The sequence below is a fragment of the Manduca sexta genome, chromosome 28 (assembly GCF_014839805.1).
Source record: "Manduca sexta isolate Smith_Timp_Sample1 chromosome 28, JHU_Msex_v1.0, whole genome shotgun sequence".
NCBI classification, from domain to species: domain Eukaryota; kingdom Metazoa; phylum Arthropoda; class Insecta; order Lepidoptera; family Sphingidae; genus Manduca; species Manduca sexta.
The window spans coordinates 13,512,246-13,539,515 of record NC_051142.1 but is presented as its reverse complement, the minus strand read 5'-3'; the positions used below and the strand labels follow the sequence as shown (position 1 = coordinate 13,539,515).

Here is a 27,270-nt window from a genome sequence, read left to right as displayed (position 1 = left end):
GGCGCCACTTTTTTGGTGGGTTTTATGTCCGAATTAAGTATATTTTGTTTGACTATATTTCCAATTATTACGGGCATGACCGAATTATTTTATTGCATGCCATACATCGCCATCCATGTATATATACAATGGTATATATACAATGATCATTCGCTTAGCGACCACTATATAAAAGTGAGTGGTTCGAATCGGATAACATTGCGACTTAAGTTGTTATAAATCAGCCATCGGGCGTAATTCCAGCAGCCGTCGAGAGACTTAACGTCTCTCATAAGATTTGGATTGTAATGCAATCTTCATGTGCTCTATAATAAAAAAAAACGATAAAAGATTTTGACATAAAATTATCTTTTATTAGCTTTTGCTCGCGGCTTCACCCGCGTGATGCAGTTTTCCGGGATAAAGGTCTGGATATAAATTTTCCCGGCATAGAAAGTAGCTTGTACTTCCCAGGGTCCGAAATTATCTCCATACCAAATTTGGTAAAATTCGTTCAGTAGATTTTGAGAAAATCGATAACATACAGACAGACAGAAAACTGGAATTTGTTGTATATAGGTAGTATGTATAGATTCAGTTAAAGAAAATAATGTAATAAAAAAAATGATGTCCAAGAACGGTCTTAAACTTTTTTATCTTTGGTAACAAATGGAGCCGCAGTCGAATCATTAATAAACTGACTCAACTCTGACAGCAAGACAATTCGAAATCAATTCGCGTGGAACTGGCAAAGTTCGGTCACGCATAAAATTGTATCAATTAATCTCTTTGTTTTAATAAAATATCTTTTCATTCGCACCATTCCGGTTTGGAAAGCTTTTAAGTAAGCCAAGTCGCTTTAATTCTTTTTAAAGAAATTTGTTTTAAGATGTGTATATTTTTAGTTTAGAATATTGCGGGAGGTTAGAAAACCGTTGTTTTGTCCAGTCGCGTGATTAAAGGGAAACATTTCGTAATTGAATGTGATCTTCGATATGATTCCAAGATCTGGAATCATATCGAAGGCTGGTTGGCTAGTGACTTGGTTACTGAAATAGAGACCAAAAAAAACTAAACTGTGAATGTAATTTCTATGTGTTAGTACCTTATACAAGGAGAAATCGCTATATTATGTTTTTAAAGAAAAAATATTACTGCTGGTGCAATTTATGTGACTGTCAATCGACGCAATACCTCTCATCTGTCAGGTATTGTATAAAAATATATAGATTATTGGTATTTAACAATCTCTATCTCTATTACTATATTTTAAAAAATATATTACATACCAACTCTACAAAACGTTAATAACTGAAATAAAATTGAATACAAATACGTCTCAATAAATAATAACATGACTCTTTGTTTCCACATACCAAACTAATGAGAAACCAATAAAAATGATAGATAGAAAAAAAATTATAACCGCCATAAACCGCGTGTAAGCAACGAAAGCTAAAGCGCTTATCTCAACTGAATAGGGTTGTCCAATAAAGAAAAACGATTGCATAGACTTTTTTAAAGAATATTTATTAACATAAGAATTCGAAAAAAATGTAACTGATAATATTACATATTGGTTTGTGATTTGATATTTGGCCTTTTGTTTTTCTATTTTGTTTAACAAATCTATTTAACCTTCGCTAAAAGAATACTATTTGCCTCACTCAAGACTTCACGTAACTTAATAAAATTATCATTAGAAATTTCTATAATTCAATTATTTCGATCAAGTGTACCTAAGTTAATCTCTAATGCTTCGTTACTGAGTGTAGAAAAATACAAATAAAATGTATAATTTACTAAAAATTAAGTTAACTGACCTCTCTGAAATTTAATCAAATTATAAAAAGATACTAATGGTCATTAAAGTTAAGTGTTATCTCCGAGTGCGACATTAAGTACCTATCTCTTTACGGTTCTCGGATCGAGGAAAATTAAATTCCAAGTATATAAATTCTAAGTATATCTAAGCGATGTAAACGTGCTTTCTAAGAACTGATCACTATTTTAGTCAATTTGTTTTATTTCTAAAAAATGATCACTATTTTAGTCATCATTTTAGAAATAAAACAAGGTCTATGCGAAACACTTAAGTGCCTAAAAGTATACTCACTACGAAGCACGATCAAAGAAACGATTCGTGGAATTATTCCGCTTGTTTTCAAAAATGGAACGCCGTCAGCTTATTTGTCGCATGTCTGATGATGTATAATCGAGACTGGCAACCCTATCCGGCGGCCACAAAGCCCGCGGGAAATAGCCTAGATATCGCGCGGAGATAGTCGGAGATCGCCAGAGATGAATCGATGCGCTGACAGATTGTGATCCATTCGAGGCTTTAGAATCTCATCGCACTTAAGCCACCAACGTTGAAAAGTGCTCACTGCTTATCGGTACTATATTTTTGCGATAAACGATGGATTTCTTTATACGAAATTTTAAAACCAGTTGTTGTAAGTGGATCGGGATTGAGTGTATCTATTAATTGATTTATTACTTATTCATACTGGTAAGTTGTTAGCGCAGAACGTACACGGCTGAACAGATTTCGATGAAATTACAACCCTAACGATTATGACTAAAAAAAATTAAAGCTGTATGATAGGGATAGGTTAATTTTTTTTAGTAAAACTCAACTTGTCCACAGGCTTCAAGACTTCAGATGCGTGTGGTGTCGTAAGTGCGTGCACGCAGCTTGCAAGCCCAGCTGGCGGGCGAGCTGCTCGCTCGGGCCGGCGCGGGCCTCGGTGGTGCCTCCCACCAGACTGCACTCAGTAGGCCCTGATGACGCGTGGGTGCCTGATCGACCGCCGAACGCCTCACCGCTCATAGTCTTCGTCAATAGCAGATCTGGTGAGCTTAACATATAATTGAATCCTGTATTTCTGAAGGGTTACAGGGTAATTCCGTAATCGTGTGCATTTTTTTAACAGTTGAAATTCAAAATTTAATCGCCTTTATTGAGGATTGTATCCGGACCCCTACCGAGGTCACAAGCTACGTAGACTACCACGAAACAAAAGTTGCGATTATTTTCCTTCATATGACAGACAATGATATTTACAATACTTTTACAACCAACCTCTTTATATAAGAAAAATAACTGTCTACTAGGTGACAACCAAGGCGTGAAGTTCCTCCGCCGGTTCAAGCAGCTGCTCAACCCGGCTCAAGTATTCGAGCTGAGCGGCGCGGGGCCACGGCTTGGCTTGAGGTTGTTCAGGCACTTCGCGCCGCTGCGTGTGCTGGTGTGCTCGGGAGACGGCTCCGTCGGCTGGGTGCTGCAGGAGGTCGACAAGCTGGAAATGCATGTGAGTTTGAACACTTGACATTACGCTTTTTCCCTTTTCAGATATAGGCAGAGATGTTGACAAGTATGTCAACATAGCTCATAGTATATGAGCAATTAATACTTGAACTGATCATTATTATTCGTAAACTATTTCGACGGCGATATATATTTCTTATGCTTTTAGATAAAATTAACGATTCCTTTTATATGTGAAATAATTTAAAGTTGAAGAAATATCTCACACATAATGTCCATCACTTAGAAACTTTATATCAATTAGATAGAAATAAAAATACAACCATAAAATAAGCCGTGAGCCAATTAATTTAAAAAAAGTTTTGTTATAAATAGGCCGATGTGTTTTCGAATTTATTACAATCATGTACACGGTTGAATGGAATTTAATCCGATAGATTGCCAATCATTAATAGTATTGAATGAATCAATTAACGGATTGAGGTCGCGTTTTGTATGTGTGGTGTTTGGGTTCGTAATTTACAAGATATTCATGTATAGGAAACAGTGTCAACGGCATCATAAACGTGACTGGACGTCCTATCCGTGGCTACCTTATATGGGTACCAGCCCAAAAACAAAATTATTTTAATTTAGTTCGCAGAGCTGAAAAAATTAGAAAGAAAGAAAAGAAATTTATTTTGCAACAGACACAAGTTACATACACATAACAAAACAAAAAAGGCGAAACAGACAAAAAAAAACACTTAAAACTATGTTTGTCACAAAAAAGGCTCTAACTTAGAAATATGCTGACAGTGATCTTCTGTTGAGCCGTTTATTGAATTACACAAAGTACAGAGTTTATTTTAAACAAGGTCATTTTGATATAGCTTTAATAAATAAAGCCACGTTTTGTCTTTACCTCTGCTAATGTGCCGAAAATCATTCATGAATTACAAATTATTTTCACCAATAATCCCAGTATAACTTTTATGATTTTTTTATAATTTTGTAGTTTAGTGCAAATGTGGTGCGTGAGTGTATCCCAGACTGAAAGTGTGATATTGACATTGCGATGAATTCTTAGAGTAGAAGTAGTGACATTAGGGTGTGAAAAATTAAATTTACTTTTTGTTATTTTTTTCTTGTTCGAAACCCACACTCTTCATTCTACCTCTACGGGTCAAGTAACTCATTGTAAACTGGTGTAAATGACTCTGTATAGTAAGCGAACTGCATAAAAGCTTGAAAAACCATCTCAGCTTTGCGAGAAAGTAAACTAACTAAGCTAAGGTATACATCTGCAACCCGCTTTTTTATAATGTCGGATCTATATTGTACGTATTGTTTGAGCTATTACAGGAGAGCTATGTGAGGTCTTACGTTATTTCATTAACAACTTGTATAGTAGAAAATCCGATTATTCGTGCATAGGGATTAAAAAGTTTCTTTACACCATCAAATAACAATATGAGTGACTTCATAACGTCATTTATGCCATTATAACGATGTCGATATTTGGTTAGTTTTTACGAATATTATTCTGAACCTTAAAGCCTTACAGCATACTGAACATATAGTTCAAAACACACACACACACACACAATATGACGCTCTCTAACTCGCGCTTAACAAATTAATGCAATTTAATTAATTGGTTTCTCAAGACACAGGCTCAGCCCAATTTGAGAACCTCTGGTAATTTTTTTGTACTTTTCTTATTTTTAAATAAATGTTTTTTTCATTTTTTTTTCAATAAAATTATAATTATTGATTATCCTAGAAACAAGTTCAAACAGCAGTGCTGCCGTTGGGCACGGGTAACGACCTGGCGCGGGTGCTCGGCTGGGGTGCCTCGTGCGACGACGCCGCCAACCTCCAGGTGCTCATAGAGCGGTACGAACGTGCCTCCACCAAGATGCTGGACAGGTGACAAGTTGTATTACGTTGCGATTTTTATACCAAATATTCACCAGGAAAATAAATAATGCATTATCTATATCAGGGGTGGCCAACCGGTCGATCGCGATCGACTGGTCGATCGCGACAAGTCCACTCGATCGTGGCAAGGCAAAAATATAAATACGTAGAACAGATCGCGCAACATACCTAATCACTAACTGCTGCACGCATCGTCTTGTATCATTTTTTAATCAAAATAATAATAAATTGTGTACTGAACTGTGTTGTTTCATTTATGATTTCAAGATGTATGTAGCTTGGTAGATCGCACAGAGTATCATCAGTGAAAAGTAGATCTTGGGTCTTACCAAGTTTGCCACCACTGATCTATATGATCTAGTTGTATTACGTCGCGACTTTTATAGTTTATAGCAAACGTTCACATATAAGATAATGCATTATCTATATGATTTTGATTAGTAACAAAAATAGATGAATAGATAATATAAGCCCGAAAAACCAAAGCGCGTGATTTAAAGATGGTATCGAACTGGGAACTATCATTTCGCCAATACATCTCCATTCCCACGATACTTCAGCTGGAACTACATTTTCTAAAATATGCACATAATAATTTTCAATAATAGGTTCTTTTAAGTAACGTTGCTTCGCAGACAATATTTACAGTAAGTACTTACTTCGCTAACAGGTGGTCTATAATGACGTTCGAGCGGGCTTTGTCGGCGCCGCCGCCTCCCCCCGTCCCGCCCGACTTGCTGGAAGAAACGACGCTACTTAGAAACTTGCAGGAGATTATGCAGGTTTGTATTTTGTTTGGGTTAGTTTAAAAAGTATTAACTGCTGTGCTTGTAATGATTATAATTATTAACTACGCCAGTTTTCATAAATAGTGCAAAATGTAGTGTCCTGGGACAGGCATATAAAGGCTAGGTAGATATCGTATTATTACTGTAATTTATTGTTTTCTTCTTTTACTTTAACAAACAATATTATACGCTTCTGCTGTCTTATATCAGTGTACAATCTTTATTCGACTAATAGGATTTCTTTACCAATTTAATCTACCATTGCTCAATTTATATAAATAAAATTACTAAAGAAAATATATTTTATCAATTTCCGGCTGGAAGGATCATGGTCCTCCGAGCCGGATATCGTGGCAAGATAAGTATTTTTTACAAATTTTGTCACGTCGTGCCCAGGCGGGGGAGGTAAGTTGCCTGGCGAGCTCGTCGCTGCGCGCGGGGTGCGCACGGCTGGCTGCGGCGGGGGAGCGCGCGGGCGGCGGAGCGGCGCGCGCCGCGCATCGACTGCGGCGCGCCGTGTCGCTGCTGCTGCATGCGCGCGCGCACCTCGCACACGACCATGGCCGGTGCAAGTGAGTCCAATTATATAATACTAGCTTTTGCCCGCGGCTCCGCCCGCGTTATAAAGTTTTTCAGGCTAAAGTTTTCCGTTATAAAAGTAGTAGTTTCCCGGGAGCCTATGTTCTTCCCAGGGTCTCAAACTGTCTCCATACCAAATTTCATTTTAATATGTTGGGTAGTTTTTGAGTTTAACACGTTCAGACAGCCAGATGCAGCGGGGGACTTTGTTTTATAATATATTTTTTAGAAGTTTTAAAGTGGAACAATCCCGTCATACATCATTGTTGCATAAATTTAACCGTTTACGCAGCGCAGGCAACGGAAGCTCTCAAAACGTATAATTTTTCCCGTTTTTGCAACATGTTTCATTACTGCTCTGCTCCTATTGGTCATAGCGTGATGATATATAGCCCATAGCACTCCACGAACAAAGGGCTATCCAACGCAAAAAGAATTTTTCGGTTTGGACCGGTAGTTCCTAAGATTAGCCATTACTGCTTCGCTCCTATTGGGTATAGCGTGATGATATATAGCCTATAGCACTCCACGACCAAAGGGCTATCCAACGCAAAAAGAATTTTTCAGTTTGGACCGGTAGTTCCTGAGATTAGCCATTACTGCTCCGCTCCCATTGGGTATAGCGTGATGATATATAGCCTACAGCACTCCACGAACAAAGGGCTATCCAGCGCAAAAAGAATTTTTCAGTTTAGACCGGTAGTTCCTGAGATTAGCCATTAGTGCTCCGCTCCTATTGGGTATAGCGTGATGATATATAGCCTATAGCACTCCACGAACAAAGGGCTATCCAACGCAAAAATAATTTTTCAGTTTGGACTGGTAGTTCCTGAGATTAGCGCGTTCAAACAAACAAACAAACAAACTCTTCAGCTTTATATAATAGTACTAGCTTTTGCTCGCGGCTCCGCCCGCGTTATAAAGTTTTTCAGGCTAAAGTTTTCCGTTATAAAAATAGTAGTTTCCCGGGAGCCTATGTTCTTCCCAGGGTCTCAAACTGTCTCCATACCAAATTTCATCTTAATACGTTAGGTAGTTTTTGAGTTTAACACGTTAAGGCAGACAGATGCAGCGGGGGACTTTTGTTATATTATTTAGAACTTTTTAAGTGAAAAAATCCCGTCATACATCATTGTTGCATAACTTTAACCGTTTACGCAGCGCAGGCAACGGAAGCTCTCAAAACTCATAATTTTCCCCGTTTTTGCAACATGTTTCATTACTGCTCCGCTCCTATTGGTTATAGCATGATGATATATAGCCTATAGCACTCCAGGAACAAAGGGCTATCCAACACAAAAAGATTTTTTCAGTTCAAACCGGTAGTTCCTGAGATAAGCCATTACTGCTCCGCTCCTATTGGTCATAGCGTGATGATATATAGCTTATAGCGGTCCACAAATAAAGGGCTATCCAACACAAAACGAATTTTTCAGTTGAAACCGGTAGTTCCTGAGATTAGCCATTACTGCTCCGCTCCTATTGGCCATAGCGTGATGATATATAACTTTGAGCACTCCACAAACAAAGGACTATTCAACACAAAAATATTTTTTCAGTTCAAATCGGTAGTTTCTGAGATTAGCCATTACTGCTCCGCTCCTATTGAATATAGCGTGATGATATATAGCCTATAGCTCTTCACGAACAAAGGGCTATCCAACGCAAAAAGATTTTTTCAGTTTAGACCGGTAGTTCCTGAGATTAGCCATTACTGCCCCGCTCCTATTGGGTATAGCGTGATGATATATAGCCTATAGCACTCCACGAATAAAGGGCTATCCAACGCAAAAAGAATTTTTCAGTTTGGACCGGTAGTTCCTGAGATTAGCCATTACTGCCCCGCTCCTATTGGGTATAGCGTGATGATATATAGCCTATAGCACTCCACGAACAAAGGGCTATCCAACGCAAAAAGAATTTTTCAGTTTGGACCGGTAGTTCCTGAGATTAGCGCGTTCAAACAAACAAACAAACAAACAAACAAACAAACAAACTCTTCAGCTTTATATAATAGTATAGATTATATTGTGTGAATATTTAGTGAGATAGAGAAGTAATCTAATACGAGTAATGTGAATACAGTTACACACGTCACATCCTACAAAAATCAACCAATAAAATAATGTATTGACAGTTTATATTGCGTGAGTTCTCTGTTATAATAGGATTTATATTTACGTAAAAATAAGGGTATACGAACATAACTACACTATCTTATTCCCTCTGCAATATTTCCAAACACAAAAATAAAAATGATTCTAACTTTATTTTCTCGTATATTTGTGTAGATCTTGGGAGCCGCTCGAGACGACCAGTGATAGCGAGCCGGAAGCACAGGCGGTAGCGGAGAAGGGAAGCATTGATAAGACTGAAAAGGTGAGCTTTCATACTGGAGTTTTATTTTGTTATTTTTGTTTATAATAGTCCGTTGTTTTTGCATTGCGTTTTTTATTTTGTATTGATATTTAAATAATTATAATTTTTAGCACAAGTATACTTAATTCACTATATTTTATATATGGGACTTGTACGTAAACAAAAAATGTAATTGGAAATTACTTGACTGTATTTACCATCAAATACAATTTTGATTCTATAAATACTTCTTACCATCAGTCCCACTACTTTACCGTGTCAAACTAAAAAATATAATGATTTATAGTGCAGGGACCCTTTTCCTTGCAACAACGTAAACTTATAAAACGTCGTGATCTTAAACGTAATGAAGTGCGTTACGTACTTGGTATGAACTGTTAACATAAAGTATGGTATTAAAAATCAAACCCGGTAGAATGCGACAAAAACATTATACGAGAGTACGTGTCGTTTCATTGTGATTAGTTGAGGAACAAGTATATGTCTCACACGTGGATCTTGACCAATCAAAAGCATCATAATTAAACGACACGGTGCGTGGTGTCGTGTGTGGTGCTGGGCCGGAGTGGTGTACGTGTTGCTCGCACAGGAGCAGCTGAACTGGGCGGCGCGCGGGTGCGCGCTGGCGGGGCGCGCCGACAGCGTGCGGCGCGCGCTGCGCTCGCTCGTGCGCACGCTCGCGCTCCTCTACCCGCAGGTAACGCATCCACAGGTACGGGCGCACACTACACTACATGTTATTTTTTTATGAATTTTTTCAATAATGGTTAATTTTTATTTGAGAACCCCGGATTTGTTGTACATTATTTTTTATTAAGAATCTTTTATTTGTATTATTTAGTTAATTGATTTAAATTACTCTAATAAAATTTCAATGTGATACTAAGTTTTTATTTATTTTTTTGCACATTTACTCTGAATATAGGTTAATTTAAATGATCATATATGACTGTCTTGATAGCGTAGTTGTATTAAAGTACGACTACAGTTCGAATCCAAGGTCGAACATGATATTGGGTTTTTCTACTCAGTATCAGTCCGGAGTTTGGAATTTCCAAGAAGAAATTCTCAATTAAATTACTTAATACAGTATTTATGTGTACCTAGCGTGCAAATTATAAGCCACAATATGTAATTACGCTAAAAGATAATACAGTGAATTTGTGCTAAATATAGAAACAATTTTCTTAATTAGCCAGCTCAGTTTCGTATTAGCTAATAACTCGACGAATTGTTCGCAATGGGCTAGACAGGACCTAATTGTCTAAGTTATTTACATTATACTAAATCTAGTTAAATTTAATAAATTGAAATAGGTCTGTGTTATCTTCAAACAATTATTGAAACCACTTTCTTAGAACTTTTTTAAATGAATATGCTGTCAAGACAGATAGTTTTGTTCAAACATGTTGACGTTTTCGGAACAACTGAATATTTTATTATTATTGTCTGTTTAGTTTGAAACATTATTTTGTGAATGCTATGCCCACGTGCATCTCGACTTACGTAACCTGGTACATTGCAATGAACCACTCTTGTTTCTTAATTAAAACCGCTCAACTGCCAAAGATGTTGGCAGAAGCAGTACCGAGATAAAGTAGTGTGACAATATGTTACGAATATCTATTTGTATAGAAATAATGTTGCAAAACTCTCCATACTGTTCTAAAAGCATGTTCTATTTTTATCTTATTTAGCATACTCACACCCTTTTGTTAGGCAGAGATGCAACCAGGGCACACACTTTATGCCATGAGTGTTCCATCCCATTATACGATAAGCAGTGATCTTATGGGTGTATTGGGGTCAAATTCCAGTCTCCGGGCTAATAGTAAGCACAAAAACCCATTATCACTGGCCGGTATTCGAACCTAAAACTTCAAAACGGTGCTGTACCGCGCAATACAACTACGCCACGCAGGCAATCAAATTCAATATACGAATGAATTAAATGTGAATCATTAATATCAATCCACTTTTCAATTACATCTATTTTAATATTCGTTTTATTCAATAGATCTGAACAAAAGATTTCTTTGAAATGAAAGTATTCTACTGAACTATGAGCCTATTTTTTATTTATGTCTTTTTCACACGAGTATATTAGGGTTTACGTGCGTATGGATAAAATACGTTTAACAATTAATCAAAACGTGCAAAACAGTTTCAATCTAAAACTAATTTATTTAATTACAAAATTTTATTTAATTTTTCCGCATTTACATCTTATCCAAAAATATAACCGTACAGGGTGTGTCACAAGACTCCGAATCGTGTGACACGTGCGACACGTCCGCGGGGCCGGGCGTGGGCGCTGTTGAGGCGGCGGCGGATACCGCTAGCCCGTCGGATACTCCGGCGGATATTCCCGCGGATATACCCGTCGCGTCGCTGTCGCTGCCGGTGCCTCGTGCGTTCGCGGATAGCCGCCGCTCGTCCGCCGCCTCCGCCGTATCCGCCGCGTCTATGCAACCTGACAAGTAAGAAATGATGCAATCACACCTCTTCATTAACAATATCTTCTCTTTAAAGTCTGTATAACAAGTAACTGCCCACTTTTATTATCGAGTTGTCTAAGACATTCTTCACAATTGTTACTTAAATATTTTATAGACACTAATTTATTTATAACAAACAACACGTGTAAACCTTAATGAAGTCTTTTGTACTTAATTCATAGAATATAAAGTAATTGTATTTTAAATTAACATGACACGAGATAACATTCCCGTGCCTCTTAAATTTCTTAAACGTGTATAATATTCTTGGGTTTATATTTTCATCGCTTCCTTATCTTATTTACCTTTCACGGAAAAAGATTTTAATCTTTTTAATGAAATAAATATCCGCCTCGTTGCGGTGCTCAGAGCTCTCGTAAGGCACTTCGTAATGCGAGCTTGGAATATTTTTATAAGACGACTATTACTTTAAAACGTTAAGAAAGAAGCTTAAGGGTTATGACAATATTAGTATTACAATGATTTTGTCACAAAAATTATAGAATTCTAGGCGATATTAAACAAAATTAATAGGGTTAGACTTACAAAAATCTATGCGAATTAATAACACGTTAATCTCTTACAGCATTCCAGACGTAGATGAAGACTTAGCGAAACTAATTAGTTCGAACCCACCGGACACATTCACTCTAGAAGTGGACAAAGCGGACCGCAGTAAAACCAGCTCAACCTCTCCGCAGGACAGACTGTCACTATCCAACCTCTCCTCCTGTGATACCAGCTCCTGCAGGAACCTCTTCAGGCCAGAGGAACCGGGCCTCAACGTCAGTAGCCTCACAATACCCAACCTAGTTGTTTCCGACGATAGCGATAAGCGAGACTCAATTATACAGGGTGACACTTATGAATCGGACCAATTGACTATTTTAGACATCGACAAACCTTACACGGACGATATTCATTTCCAAGAAATGAACGCTCGCGTCACACCGGCCAGCGGTGAATGCTCGCCAGATCGGAAACTATCTAGCGTCGACTTGGAAATCGAGGCTAGTAGCTCCGAAGGGTCCAATATTAGCGACGATTTTAGTTTGATGTCTGAGATTATTGATGCTAAACCTGGAGACATTGAAGAAGCTGCTTGTATAGGTCACATAGACTCACCAGAAGTGTCAGACACTACCTACGTCAATTCGGAAACATTGCATGGAGAATCTATCATGGATGATATTAGTTCTATGCTCGGACAAGAAGTGCTTATGGCTATGATGGGAAAGAATGGAGAAAATGAAACGTATACTGACGACACAACGTTGTTCACTTCTGATACAGTGTCAGACATAGCAATGGATAGCAGAAATCCGAGCTTAGAGAAAAACAATGAAACGAAATTAAAGTATATGTCGAAAATGAAGAAAAAGGAGGCGGAGGGAAGGGAAGTTGAAAAATTTGGATTCGAAAACAGAGTATTTTACATCGAAAATGCAACGAAAGTAGAGGAGCAAATCAAATATTGCAGTTTAGCGCAGTTCGAAGAAGGCAATGATATCGCGAGAAAATCGTTCAGAAAACAACTGAAGAAAAGTTTAAAGAAGCGCGTTCCTGATGACTCTAGCTTAAAGCACTTATTGCCAAAGACTGCTGAAGAGGCTGTAAAAACTGATGATAGTCCTAAGCATGCAGATTTGAAACCTGAGTTGGAAAAAGAAAGCCTAGATCTTCCAGCGTTTCCACAAGTAAGCGTAGTAGTAGAACCGCCATCCCCATCACATAGTGAGGATAAGAAAAGCATTAAAACTTGCGTAAGTCGTATGGCTTCAGTACTCAGTGATATCTTCGATCAAGGCACAGATACCCTGAGTGTTCACTCGCCGGAGCCGAGCATAGGAACGACAAGGGAGAGAAGACAATCAGACAATCCGAAATTGACAGGCTCCGATCCCGAGTACGGCCAGTTCTTGAGTTGCTCTCCTGCTGCGACAAGAAGGATATCATGCGGTAGCCTCTTTAAGCCGGGAGAACCCGATAAGTAAGTTTTGATTTTAATTTACTACTACTATTTTTATAATAATGCAATTCAATAAACTTTAATTAAACAAAATAGGAAAGGATGTTTGATGCCTAAAATTATAACAATACCTTTCACAGTGATCATACTTACACCGAGTAATTAGTACAATTACGTCATAATATATTTAGATCTACACAGAATATGTCCTACATTCGATAGCTTACTACCTCGCAATATCATCTTATTCTCGCCGTATTTGCCTCAAACTTTTATTTCCACGTTTGCACACGAGCTTGGAACTGGGTTACCAGGAAGCTATAAATAATGACAACAAAACTAAATTTGCATCCGCGAACTTTTCGAATGTTCTTCCTACTGACTGACACAGTATGAATTGAAAACTACCTAAATAAATTCGAGTAACTATTTCTGCACTAATATTCAAATTGTAATCGGAAAAAATATATAATTAATATTTTCCCTATACTTGTATATTTAATATAGCATTGAGTCGGTATTTTTATGTATAAGTTCATAAAATAACTGTATCATCATTGTCTTAAAAAAAAGTATACATCTGCTTACGCAATTACGCATTAAAAATACCTTATCTTATAGAAAGTTACCCCCATAACTTAGTTTGATGTTAATTAATAGAACATTAATAATTAATTCAGACATCGCACAATCAATTCATCAATCCCAGCAGGTTATCAACATCAGTATCATCAATATGGGGGGAAAGCGGCGTCAGTGGCACAGCAGGAGTCTCTTCCAAGTCAGATGTCAGCGAAAAGTCGAAGAAACTACCCATAATCAACCCCCTTGTGCAGCTGCCAGCTTGGCCTCACGTCACACAAGGCTTCATCAGCCAATGCTTACTAGCAAATGCTGATGCCCTTTGCGCGGCAGTCAGCCCTTTGATGGACCCCGATGAGACTCTACTGGAAGGATTTTATGAGAGAGCTGTCATGAACAACTACTTCGGAATTGGCATTGATGCGAAAATCACCCTGGACTTCCATAATAAGAGAGAAGAGCATCCCGAAAAGTGCAGATCGAGGGCTAGAAATTATATGTGGTACGGCGTACTAGGGTCCAAGGAGTGGGTCAATAGGACATATAGGTTAGTTGGAAAATATAATATATGATCTACGATAGATATTTACAATCTTGTAACAATTAATTACTACGACCATTCACACGATCCATGTATTATTTTTTTAAATAAATTCAAAAATAAAATAAATTAACAATTTACTCCAATTTTAGCAAAAAATGTTGATAATTTATGCTTAAATTAATCGCTTGGAATGTATGGTAATTTAACAATAATGTTATTTTTTCTTAACTAAATCCAATATGATTAGATGATAATATGAACGATTCTAAATTATTTTTCTTCTCCTCAGGCACCTCGGGCAACGTGTCCAGCTAGAATGCGACGGCCAGAGAATACCTCTGCCCGAATTGCAAGGAATCGTGGTCCTCAACATCCCTTCTTTCATGGGCGGCACCAACTTTTGGGGTGGTACTAGAGCTGACGACATTTTTCTGGCGCCTTCTTTTGATGATCGGATACTTGAGGTAATATATCACAAAGAATAGGTTGTTATGTTCATAATTATAGAATTGTGGATTTCTGAAAAATATTACAGGGTTCTAGGTTTAATAATATTTTTTATAATGGCCACAACTGGGATTCGTATTAAGGTTAAGAAAAGTATGGCGGAATACAAAATAATACAACAAAATAAAATGTTCATTGCGTTACCTAACTACTCTAGTATGCTGTCGATCTACATCTAATCAAAAATATGTGCCCATCTGGGACTTTTGCAAATTCTCAACTCTGACCCATTTGCTTGTACCGTATTTATCAAGTCCATGTAGGTTAATTACATTAAGCGCCTAGTTTGCTACAAAATATAACATGATTAATGGACTTAACTCATCGCGCCACATAAAAGGGGTATTTAATCAATCTCAACCCATTTACGTTGTCTAGTATACCGCAAAAAGGTTAAAAATTATGTTATTGGGGTAAATAGGTCAAACGTCCATTAATTCATTTAATAAATTCACTTCACTAGCCAATGCATGGATGAAAATTAATATATTTTAACCATATTTATGCAACAATCGCCTTTAACGTAATGGGGGTTACATACACCTTAAGAAATATGTTGTTACTTATTAAAATATAATTTTCAAGGATATTAACTTATGCGCCTAAAGGCATTGTACGAATAAAATAAAACCTGAATGGAAGTTTATACAAAACTTTTGACAACTTCAATAACTGGCACAGTACGCCACGTTGGCATAAGTTTTTACTTTTTATCTTTATTTGTCTTCTTGTGGACTTGCCCAAGAAACTTGAATACATTCCATTTCCCATGAGAAATGGTAAGAACTGTTTTGTTATCCCTACCAACCCGTGGCGTTTTTCATATTTATGCACGACTTTTTTTTAATACTCGTACAACCAAATGTTGAAATAAAGTGATAACATATTTTTATAAAATACTAGCTTTTGCTCGCGGCTTCGCCCGCGTAAAGGAGTTTTCCGGGATAAAAGTCCCACTATATATTTTCCCGGGATAGTAGCCTATAACATTCCCAGGGTCTTATACTATCTCCATACCAAATTTTGATTTCTTATACCACGTCTTATGACACGTCCCGTTCGTGTGGGAACGGGATAAAAAGTAATCTATGTCCGTCTCCTGGTTTTAAGCTGCCTCTCCACCAATTTTCAGCCAAATCGGTTCATCCTTTCTTGAGTTAGAAATAGTATAACTAACACCACTTTCTTCTTTTATATATATAGATAATTAAAATGTTTTTATTAGATACTGTATTATTAATAAAATCGTAACAGGTGGTAGCGGTCTTCGGTTCAGCGCAAATGGCCGCCTCACGTCTGATAAACCTTCAAAAGCACCGCATCGCGCAGTGCCGTGCAGTCCAGATCAACATCCTGGGGGAAGAGTGTGTTCCAGTGCAGGTGGACGGCGAGGCGTGGCTGCAGCCGCCCGGCTGCGTGCGCATCATCCACAAGAACCGCGCGCAGATGCTTTGCAGGTCGCGTGCACTGGAGACCAGCCTTAGGTCTGTAGACTTGTGTAGATTTAGATGCATTTGGTTGTGGATTATGGACGTGAGCGCAATGGGGTAAACTGTTAACTTTTATACAGTGCCATTAGTGTTTGGTGTTAAGTTACTGCTAATGTTATTCTTTTGGGGTAGTCAATTAACTATATATTACACCTACTTACTTATCTTTTCTGACTCCATGGAGCTAAAAATAATTTTATAAAATGTTAGTCTTAATTAAGTAAGTGACCAATATTAATGAGGAAAACTCACGCGAGATTCAGTTATAGAATTTATGATAGGCGATTTTGATCTTAGTGGCTTGGTGTTAGACGCGTCAATTATATTTTTTTCTTTTAAAATTCTAACTAAATATGTGCTAATGTGGACATTGCCGACGTCATTATTGTGCGCTACATTGCCGTGTCCCGGTCGTCATGCAAAATAAGAATAACAAGGTAGGCAATGCACTATTCATTGATGTTTAGTCGTCTCGGTACCGACTAGTGCATTTTTATATTGTTAATGGAATAGCCATTTAGAATCGTTGTATGATTAAGCTTTATATGTGTGCTTGCTATATGTTGTCGTAGAAAACTTGTTAGTCATAAAAAATCACTTAGATATATAATTAATTACGTCGCATAAGCGATCAGAGCATGTCAGGAATATCTAAAGCCAAATTAGAAAAACAAACAGTACATAACAAATGAACGAGCTAACTTATAAGAGTGTATCGCAACAGGGCTTGGGACGAGAAGCAGCAGATGAAAGCGCACGCGCTCGCCGGCTCCAGCGCCGCGGGCAGCGTCGTCAACGTACGGGACACGCTCACCGCCGCCGAGAGCGCGCAGCTACTGGCTTTGCTGGACGACATCAACACGCTCGTCAAACATGTCAGTTTATTTTGTTTATTATAATTTGGATTCAATTTTTTTGTCAAATAAAATTATTCATGGAATGAAATACATAACCCAAAAATTGCAAGGGTATGTTAAATTTTCCAGTTTATATTTCGTCAAGATTTGGTGTAGAGATGTGGTTTAGAGATCTGATAAGTTTTATCAGATCTCTAAACTAAGAGCCGAATTCGATAGGCGAAGAAAAAATTTAAACAATCGAATTTCGTTAAAATATTTTTAGTAACTTTATTGTGACCGTAATCCAAACAACAGCAACTCCTATTATTAATCAACTGTAGTACTCATTTTTTTTTCGCATTCTCTGCATTTCATTGCATTATATGTACTGGGCACGTGTATCTATGGAAATATTGTTCACCAACAAAATTACTCCTAGAGTCGTTAGGTATGATTTTAATAATTTCGATGTATACGATGTAAACGTTCCATTCTAAGTACAATCTTGTTAACTTCTGCTTCAAAAAAAAAAAAATAGCTTGATAAAAGCGCTACTATATCCAGACAAATAGCGACAGATGCGAAATTAAGTTTTTATGTCACGGCATAAAAACTAAATTTCACACCTCTAGCGGATTATCCTAGCAATATGGGTATGTTATATTCAATGCCAATTTAGGTATTAAATATTTCCACTAAAGCATTAATTATTTTTGTAGTAAATAAAAACCATTGTGATTTTTTTTTCTGTTCAGGTCAAGCTCTCATGTATCAGCGAGAGTGGTGTATCAGGAGGTGTGTCCAACGCCGTGTCGACAGCCCGCCGCGTCGCCGCCCAGGCCGATGCGTTGCAGGACGCTGATGGGAAACTACTACCCCCGCCGCAGCTGCGAAGACATCTAGCTACGTTGGTAAGTGGAGCATAGACGAGAAATGGTCTCGTTTTCGAGAATAGGATTACGAAAATAAATGATTACTTAATGTATCTGTTATCAAATGTCTTTAATGCCTCGTTAAAAATGAGGTACCATCACAATTTAGGAATTTAATAAAACAAAACTTATTAGCAAAGAAAATTCTAATTTGGGAAACAACTCAAAGTAGTATTTAAAAGATATTCTCATTAAAAGTTTAACATCCACATAAAATCACCACAATATGCATGCGTCATTTAGTAATTGTTGAATAAATACATACGTAATTCAACATTGGTTTATGCATCTCGCCGAGTTTCATTAAAACAGTGAATTATGGTGAATCTAGACCGGGTCAACATCCACAATGCCTTTCAGATTTGGAAATTTAAATCTCTCTGTGTCTCTGTGAGACGAAAATAATCTCCAACAGAGTTTACTTAGCTTCTTTAATATCGAATATTGAAATAAACCAGAATATCCGATTGACTATTTTTACACGCCAATATGCCAAAATCATGCCTTCCAGATTTATTTTGCGATTATTTTTACATGACGGAACACACGAAGTCTATAGTAATGTTAACACCACAATATAAAACAGGAATGATTTTTGGTATAGGTTGAAAGTTGTCAGGAGTTAGTTGAGAGTGGTGGCATCAGTGGAGCCGGTGCGGGCGCCGCGTCCGCCGTCAGGATGCAGCTCTCGAGGTGTGAAGTGAGAGACGGACATGCGTACTTACACGCCGATGAGGTACGTGAGCGAATATTGAAATGTATGGGGTACTTTATAGAGCACGTGTTTATCAAAAGTTATGCGAAATTCCACCTAGGCCTTATCGCAATAAAAACTATCTAATTAAATAGTAGATGAAAATAAAATTGTTGGAACAAATATATACACCGTAATATTGATTTGTGCGAATATTATAATTCTCTTTAAATTCAATACTATAAATAACAATAATACAATTATATTTGAATAATAAAACTATAAAACAAGACCAATCATAGACAAATCAAAACCAGATTAAAATATTTGCAATAATCATCTGTTAATATTTATTTCGGTAACTAAAAGTATCGAAATTTATTAACGTTGCTTGTTTCTGTTCTCATTATTTCTAACCCTCCAGTCGCTACCTCTTAATGTTCCTAAATTATATCATCGATGGTCACTAGATGGAATAAAAAAATATTACTAACTAGTGCACTCGACCATTTAAGAAAATCGTTTTCAAATTACTGGTATTTACATATTATCATAAAAAAATAAAAATAGAACTGTTTAGTTGAATTAATTAAATATTTTGTAGTTATAGTGCCTACATCCCAACTTTTCATTTCTATGCATCATTTCCCTAAACTTAATTATTCTTTAGTGACCTTAAGTAGAATTCTGGACCCTTACCAATATAATACCCTATCCTAGATTCCGAAGAAGGGTGGTGCTGGCAGGTGGCTGCGCGGGCGCAGAAGCGTCTCTGAGGGGCCCACGCCCACATTCACAGCCGCGCAGGTCCGCTCCTGGGGGGTCAAGGAAGTCCAAACATGGCTAGATTCACTTCAGCTCGGTGAGTACGCGGAGGCGTTCGCAAAACATGACGTCACAGGTCGTGAATTGCTGTCATTGGCCAGAAGGGACTTGAGAGAACTAGGAGTGACTAAAGTTGGTCATGTTAAGAGGATCCTACAAGCGGTGAAAGAGCTCCAGTGACGACGGCGGGGCCGCTCCGAGGGAGATGGCCATCTATAAACAGGGACTACCAAAGCTTACACCGTTAATTGCGGGTGAAACTACTGAAACAATTTAAAATATACAAACACGTTCAAATCTGGACTCTATTTGAAATAAAACTAAGGTACAATTTTGTGAAACGAGCTAGTCACAGCGTTGCCGTTTTCTGAGCAAGCGTTTCAAGTATTTGTAAACTCAGTCATAAATTTTAAGATTATTTTTACTATACTTTATAATCTACATTTCTCGTTTCAAAATGTTCTAATGTAAAAAAATGTGTATCGAATTTTTCTACCTCTACTAAACTCTTCTGCTTTACATAACTGTTACTATAAATACAAATATTATTATATTTTATGGAATATATTCGTTTAAAACCAGAAAATACGTATAAGTACGTATAGTAGTGAACACAGGTGCAGCAATATCTTATAATAAAAAATACGAGGTATCGAAGCACTCGTGTTGACCCAATTTTTGCACTTTGTCGTTTCAGCTTACTTTGTTTAAACACGAAAGCTCCTCTAACATCGAATTACCAAGTTACTTCAGCATTTCAATATCTATTTATATGTGTATGAGCACGTTCTCTGTCCCATGTTCTCCCATAATATTTATGAAAATGATTTTTACTCTTTATTCTTATAACAATTTTATAGTTCATATTTATATATTAAACAGATGTATATATTTATGAACCTAAGTATTTTAAAAAGTATTCAATATGTTACCCCAATGTTAGGGTAACTCATTAAACGACTCATAAAAGCTTCATAAATAATGAACACATTACCTCGATGTACGGGCAGAGGATGTGTTAATATAATAATTGTATTATATCGGGAACATATGCGCGAATTTACTAGAATGACAAAACGTTTCTTGAATATAAATACCACAAAACCTTATGACATTTTTCATTGCAGTTATGTAAATATTATTAAAACAGTGAACCTACTATAAGCGAATTTCACTTCGACATAAAGAAAATATTAATCCTTAGATAACCAAAGTAAACCTGCCATGTCTTGCCTTTAAACAAAAAATCGACAAGTTAACCAAAACGTTGTGAATTATTACGATGAACAATTGAAACAACGAATGTTTTTTTCTTCGACTTACAATGAGAGGAACAAAAATTGTGTCGCCGGTATGTATTGGGCGATAATTTTTGTTACCCACATATTTTTTCCAATTTAAAACTATGCCCTTGATTAAAAGATTTAGCTAGAAATATAGATTCAGTGTTTTTCTCTTTCGGTAATTAGAGTTGTGAATATTAAATGGGTTTTTTAATAATACATATTTTTATCTCTGATTGCAAATACGCGTCTTTGGAAACACCTTCAGTATATGTGCGGTGATGTTAGAAGTGTCCAATTTTCATTAACTCTTATTACTTTTTTAACACATTGAATCGATTACCGCAGCAATTGCTGAGAAAAAATATAAAACTTTAAACTGTTTTGCATTATAAATAGTTATACAGTAATTGCTCTATAATATTACATTAGTATAATAAACGACACAATGATGTTCCAATAGATCATTATATAAGTTTATTATGGGTGTTACATTATGAAGCTTATTTGATATTTGTAATTCTAGTTGCCGTTTACCAAATATTTAATAAAATTATAATCACACACGTAATCCAAATAATGCACAAGAATAATACGGAAAAACATACAAAAAAATATATAATGCATAGTAAATAGATATTAAACAGTTATAATATTAGATTTGTTTGCTGAGACTCGTATTTACTGTTCTTTAAGATTGTACTATGAATCATGGGGAAAGTTTGTGTTTAATGTAGTTTGAGGTTACCCCAACGAGTTCATATAGTAATACATAATATTATTCATAATAAAATTAGGTAACCAAGAAAATTAAAGCCTTATTCATGTAATAGATAATATAATTTGTATTGTCCCAAACATTTTAAAGAAAATATTACCATATGATTTTAGTTTTACCCCATAAAGTGCCAATAACTTTTTGTAATCTAATGTAACACTTTACCTGTGATTCAGTGTACAACTTTTAATATATAGCACAATAGAAATAGCAATAAAACTAAATGAACCGGATTAGACGAGCACTTGTGGTCAATAGTTACTCTAGTTGGTTTCTTACTTTCATAGGCCACTGTAATGTGGCACCTAGGGAATAGAGGACGGATATATTTAGATTAAACGAGGGAGCAGGCCTAGTTATAGTGGTCGGATATTGTACTCATAATTATTGGCTGGTAACATGTAGCGAGTACGGGAGTAAAGTTATAACATATGATAGAAATGGCAACTGTCAAATTTAAATGTGTTTGTTAACGATGCCCCAATTAACATACCTTATTACGTCAAAGCATGTGAGAATTTTTTCTTCTAACTTATGAAAATTTAAAATATACTGTGTCTATGTATAGTGTATAGTGATGTGCCCGAGCTACGCTATGTGATACTAACTTGAATTCTATTACTCTTTATTGGATATTCTAAATAAACAAGCAATTACATCAAGTAATCTTATATTGACGTGCGCGTGTGTGACACGACGCAATTCGTGTGTGCGTGCGTTATTGTGATCTATCATATATTTTCCTTTACTTTTAATATTTCTAGATAAAATGTTGCGATCGCGTCGGTCGAGTGAATTTCGTGCTGGTGGATGTTTTACTGTGCTTCCATTGATTAAAAATGTCTATTTTTCTATTTATTTGGAGATCTATTTTTTCCAAACACAGTTCAGAAACATGACAAGTTATGATCTGTTAAAAATATTTTTTTATTTTACAGGATAACTTATTTAATGTGTTACCCCATTTATACGTTTTCCAGTCACTCGGCTGACACGTTGGCGTCTCCTTACACGATCTGCCTTATAAGTGTTTTTATAAATATATCTCTACTGACTAACCATTTTACTGTATGTAATTGTGTGTACAAAAGAATGTGCGTGTCTATACTTATATTTATATGTATATTTATGATAGTTTTGTAATTTGTGAAACTATAAAATAATCGAAATTAGTACACGGGCAACTGAGGCTTATGATGCTATAATGGCGCGGCGTATGCGATATTATGCGATATTTCTTCCATTCGTCGTTTTACTTATGTTAAATTATTTTTTTATTTGAGATAATATAATAATTATTAGTAGTAATTAAGTATGTATTTATTCAAGCATTATGTCTATGGTTATATAACATACGGCACAGTCCAATCCAGTGTGCTTCTATGCCTTCTACCTATGTGTAAAAAAAAATTAAGGCTTAATGGAAGTACGTGACAAATTGTTTGAATAAATCTATACGTGTTAATTTATGTATTTATTTATTATAAAAATCGTGTATCTAAAGCAATATTTATTATACTCACATTATAATTGTTATACGATTATTAAATTATTATATGCAACATTCCCAACTACCAAAGATTATTGCGAATAAAAACGAATAAAGCTCCAAAACTATTCACGTAGTCTATGGTATAATATAGAATGTTAGGGTAAATTCGCATCAAGAGGCAGACCGTTAATTCAAAAATACTAAAACTAATTTAGTAGCCGCTAAATTGTGATACATTACCAAATGCTGTCGAGTTTAAAAATAATTTTGAATCAACAGTCTTTCTCCTGAAACGAACTTACCCTTATATACGTCAAATTATTCCTTGCTTCCGCCTTGATATTACACCATGAGCCATTGTTTCATAAACCCTCATTGCCTGTGTAATATCACTTTTATAGGTACTTATATTTCCGCCGTTCACAAACGGCACTTATTGCCTTAGATGATTTAGTACTATTCCATAATATAATGTATTACATTAGGGTCATTGTGTAATCGGTATTTATTAAATTGAATAGACATTGTATCGACATAGTTTCTTCTACATATGTTAAATACTTTTACGACGTCAACTTTTTTATTGTATAAATTGATTCTTGTATTTTGATAAATTTCGAAAATATGTCATAATTTCTAAGTATTTTAAAGAAATTAAGGATTCGTATGGTTACGTACATTGTTTGCGCGGAGACGTGTGATCGGATTTTTTATTATTTTAGCATCGATGTGTTTTTAATAAAAAAAATATGGCTTTTCTTGTGTGATGTATACTCAGCAATAAATAATATTTTAATTAAAATTTAATAAGTACATGTTTAAACGGTTTGTTCTAGCTCTGAAATGATATATTCAAATAATGTGTAATTTTATTGTTTTTCCATAGTAAAAATAATCATATCAATATGTTAAGTAAGCTTTAATATTCCCATTATTGATTAATTCGTTACAGTATTTTACGGTTTTTCATAAGCAATAAGCATTCATTATACGCTTCGATTTTCTACATTGGTGTCGTTTTTCATTATTTATACATAATTACATAACGGTTACGAAAACACTTCGTAGACTGAGATTTAAAAAAGCAAACTTCAACAGTTTCCAAGCTAAAAAACACTGTTTTACGGCCTTTTATATCCACGACGTTTTCGTAAATATCTATTAAAAATACGTATTACAACATTATCTACGTAATTTGGAAAAAACACTGCTACATTCATAGAAGTGAAACAAAAATATGTTTTTTTTTTCTTTAACTCAAGTACACTCACTCAATGGAATTCGATTCGATTTGGAATGGAATTGTTTTTGGTTGGATATGATGAATAACGTATTTTTATGTGCTCAAATGTAATACATATGACACGCTGATTAATAGAACAGTTTTGATGTGGATTTTATGCATTATGAAGGTAAATACTCATTTAAATAATCGAAATATTTAGACTATCTTCTATTAATTTGGTACTTACCGTTCATTTTATTGTATTAAGTTTTCTAGTCATTAACATGTTCCATGGATAAATCGTACCACGTAATTACGTTACTATTTTATTGTGTTCCAAAGTTAATAGTTTATAATGTTCCACGAAATGTAAGTCTTTATTTTTGTAATCTGTATTATAAAAGATGATTTCCTTATTACTCTATTTTTAAAATCTCAACAATTATTTTTTAATCATTTAGTAAATATGTCCTTAAGATAGCTAAGGCCCCTATATATTATGAAGAAGATTTAAAGGATCCACAGAGTCTCTCCTGCCTCTTTTAACCGACAGGATGCACCCCACTACATAAAGACGTCCTTGTTTATGCAACTGAAATCTGGGTACTCTAAATCTTTTATAATACAGATACAAAAATAATATTTCCTACCCACCAAAAAATACACACAATCGTATACGAATGGAATCAATTATGTATGGCCAAATTTGTAACGGCATAACCAATTAGGGGCTGGATTCCCTATTTGAGTAACATTTTCGATTTTATGTAACAACGGTATTATACTAAATTATTACGTAAATATTATAACGGATTCCTTACTTTTGTACCCAAAGGCAATGTAAGTATTATTAATTCCATAGGCTAGCGTTTCGACAGGAATACGTTTTCGTTCAATTCAATCTGGATTCTGAAACGAGGTTTAATAGTCAGTATTAGCAAATCGCATAAAATGTTTGCGTATAACGGAATATTTATTAACCAAAGGTAATCTCACGTCTATGGAAAAAAGACCAATCTGTCAAAATAGAAATCGCTATCCAGTTTTTGATGACCAAAATTTCAAAGTAATAAAAACATTTTACCTTTTGTTAGCTTTAAAAGTTTTTATGACTATGACGTAATTTTTTTTTTAAATCTTTCTTTAAGGAGCTTGGTCGTTACTTCACGACTATGTCGCTATGGCGTCATTGTTGGCATTATTAAATAATGTATCAGATAGGCATGATATTACACTGCTACGGCAAAATGGACTATACTAAGTTTATTAACAATATGTACCCAACTGTGTAGGCTAAATATAATATGAACTAACAAGAAAAGCTCGTTACTCTAAGTTCACCATGTAATATCTGCCAATCTGACTTGATATACCCCGGAACGTAACTCGATTTATTGGTCGATGTATTTTTACCCCAAAAATCGGCTCTTACCCCAACCATTTCCTAAAATTAATTTTTAATAGTAACCGCTGCTGGATAATTTTAATTTGAATTAATCTTTATTTCAATAATAATATATGTTTAAGACTGGGTTAATGATAATACGTGTGTGTAATTTTTGTGTTAAGTATCATTGAAAATACCTACGACTCGGTTTAATTTCCTTATAAAAATATTAATAATCATGTGTACTTAATAGTTTAACAAATACCAAATATTTAAGCTTTATGTTTAAAAACGTTATTTAGATTTAAAATAATATTTTATGTTTCGTTGACCTCGTATACTACAAATTATATAAATTATTATAAAACGTTTAAAAAATACAACACATTTAAATAATTAATACATGAAAAATTAATGCGTTAAATTTAATTTGCTATAAATACTATTTCAATTAAACTATTATAAAAAAAAATTTAATTCTTTAAACTTATTTTAATTAAGCAATAATATGTTATTTAACAATCCTTAATGTGTACAAAAGAATGTATTTTACGTTAAACCGTATGTTGCTCAAGTTAATTTTAAGTTGTAATTGTTTGTTGTGTTTGTCTTTATTGTAATCTTTATTAATAAGGTGATCGTTGCACATCACGGGTTAATGCATAATATTATGTTGTAATTTCTATATCAAAAGTATCCTGGATACTGAAAATTGCAGTGAGTATGGCTTGAGATTTAAGTGACGTAACTGTAAAATCATTTTACAGAAAACATTTAACTTAATTGTAGTTATTTTAGAGCCCGTTTGTGACACGATTGTCATGTAAAAACGATTCTTTGTTTTAAGCCGATTTAAATTGAAATATGTTCTTTTCTTTATCTAAAATAATGTTAACCATGTGAAATTTAATTTAGTTAAAATAAACGATGTTTTAGTATGGACACAAGAGATTAAAGCCGATTAAAAAGTTTGAATTTGTTCAGCTACTTTTGTGGTTGACTGTACATGTATACTTACTGTTATTAGTATTTTTACTTGTTTATCGAATATATTTCTGTTTTCCTGATGTCTTTCAATGATGTGCAACGATATTTTTCTTCCATTTTAATGATATTTTGTGTGTGATGTACTCGGTAATCGGTATATACAGCAATATGAGTTGTTTTGTGGGTCTGAGGAAGTGGTGCGATTGCATTGCAATTCTGATTTATTTATATTGAATAAATTATAAAAACCATGTTCCGAGGTGCTAATCAAAACCAATATAATCTTCGTCTTATTTATTTATAGGCCTTGATTGAGAGC

The 27,270-nt window shown here is 35.3% G+C and overlaps 1 protein-coding gene across 1 annotated transcript in view; it reads left to right on the top strand.

Annotated features, from left to right (window-relative positions):
- LOC115447848 (diacylglycerol kinase eta) overlaps positions 1-26,158 on the top strand; it is a 58,937-nt gene extending 32,779 nt beyond the window's left edge. The window contains exons 5-20 of the mRNA XM_037444738.1: positions 2,630-2,835; positions 3,097-3,293; positions 5,016-5,161; positions 5,844-5,955; positions 6,358-6,533; positions 8,832-8,919; positions 9,509-9,631; positions 11,170-11,399; positions 12,004-13,407; positions 14,096-14,515; positions 14,802-14,976; positions 16,274-16,503; positions 17,234-17,384; positions 18,104-18,259; positions 18,885-19,016; positions 19,695-26,158. Of these exons, the coding sequence (XP_037300635.1) occupies positions 2,630-2,835; positions 3,097-3,293; positions 5,016-5,161; positions 5,844-5,955; positions 6,358-6,533; positions 8,832-8,919; positions 9,509-9,631; positions 11,170-11,399; positions 12,004-13,407; positions 14,096-14,515; positions 14,802-14,976; positions 16,274-16,503; positions 17,234-17,384; positions 18,104-18,259; positions 18,885-19,016; positions 19,695-19,979 (4,231 nt within the window). The 3' untranslated portion in view covers positions 19,980-26,158. The remainder of the gene's footprint in view (positions 1-2,629; positions 2,836-3,096; positions 3,294-5,015; positions 5,162-5,843; positions 5,956-6,357; positions 6,534-8,831; positions 8,920-9,508; positions 9,632-11,169; positions 11,400-12,003; positions 13,408-14,095; positions 14,516-14,801; positions 14,977-16,273; positions 16,504-17,233; positions 17,385-18,103; positions 18,260-18,884; positions 19,017-19,694) is intronic.
- Positions 26,159-27,270: the final 1,112 nt, after the last annotated feature.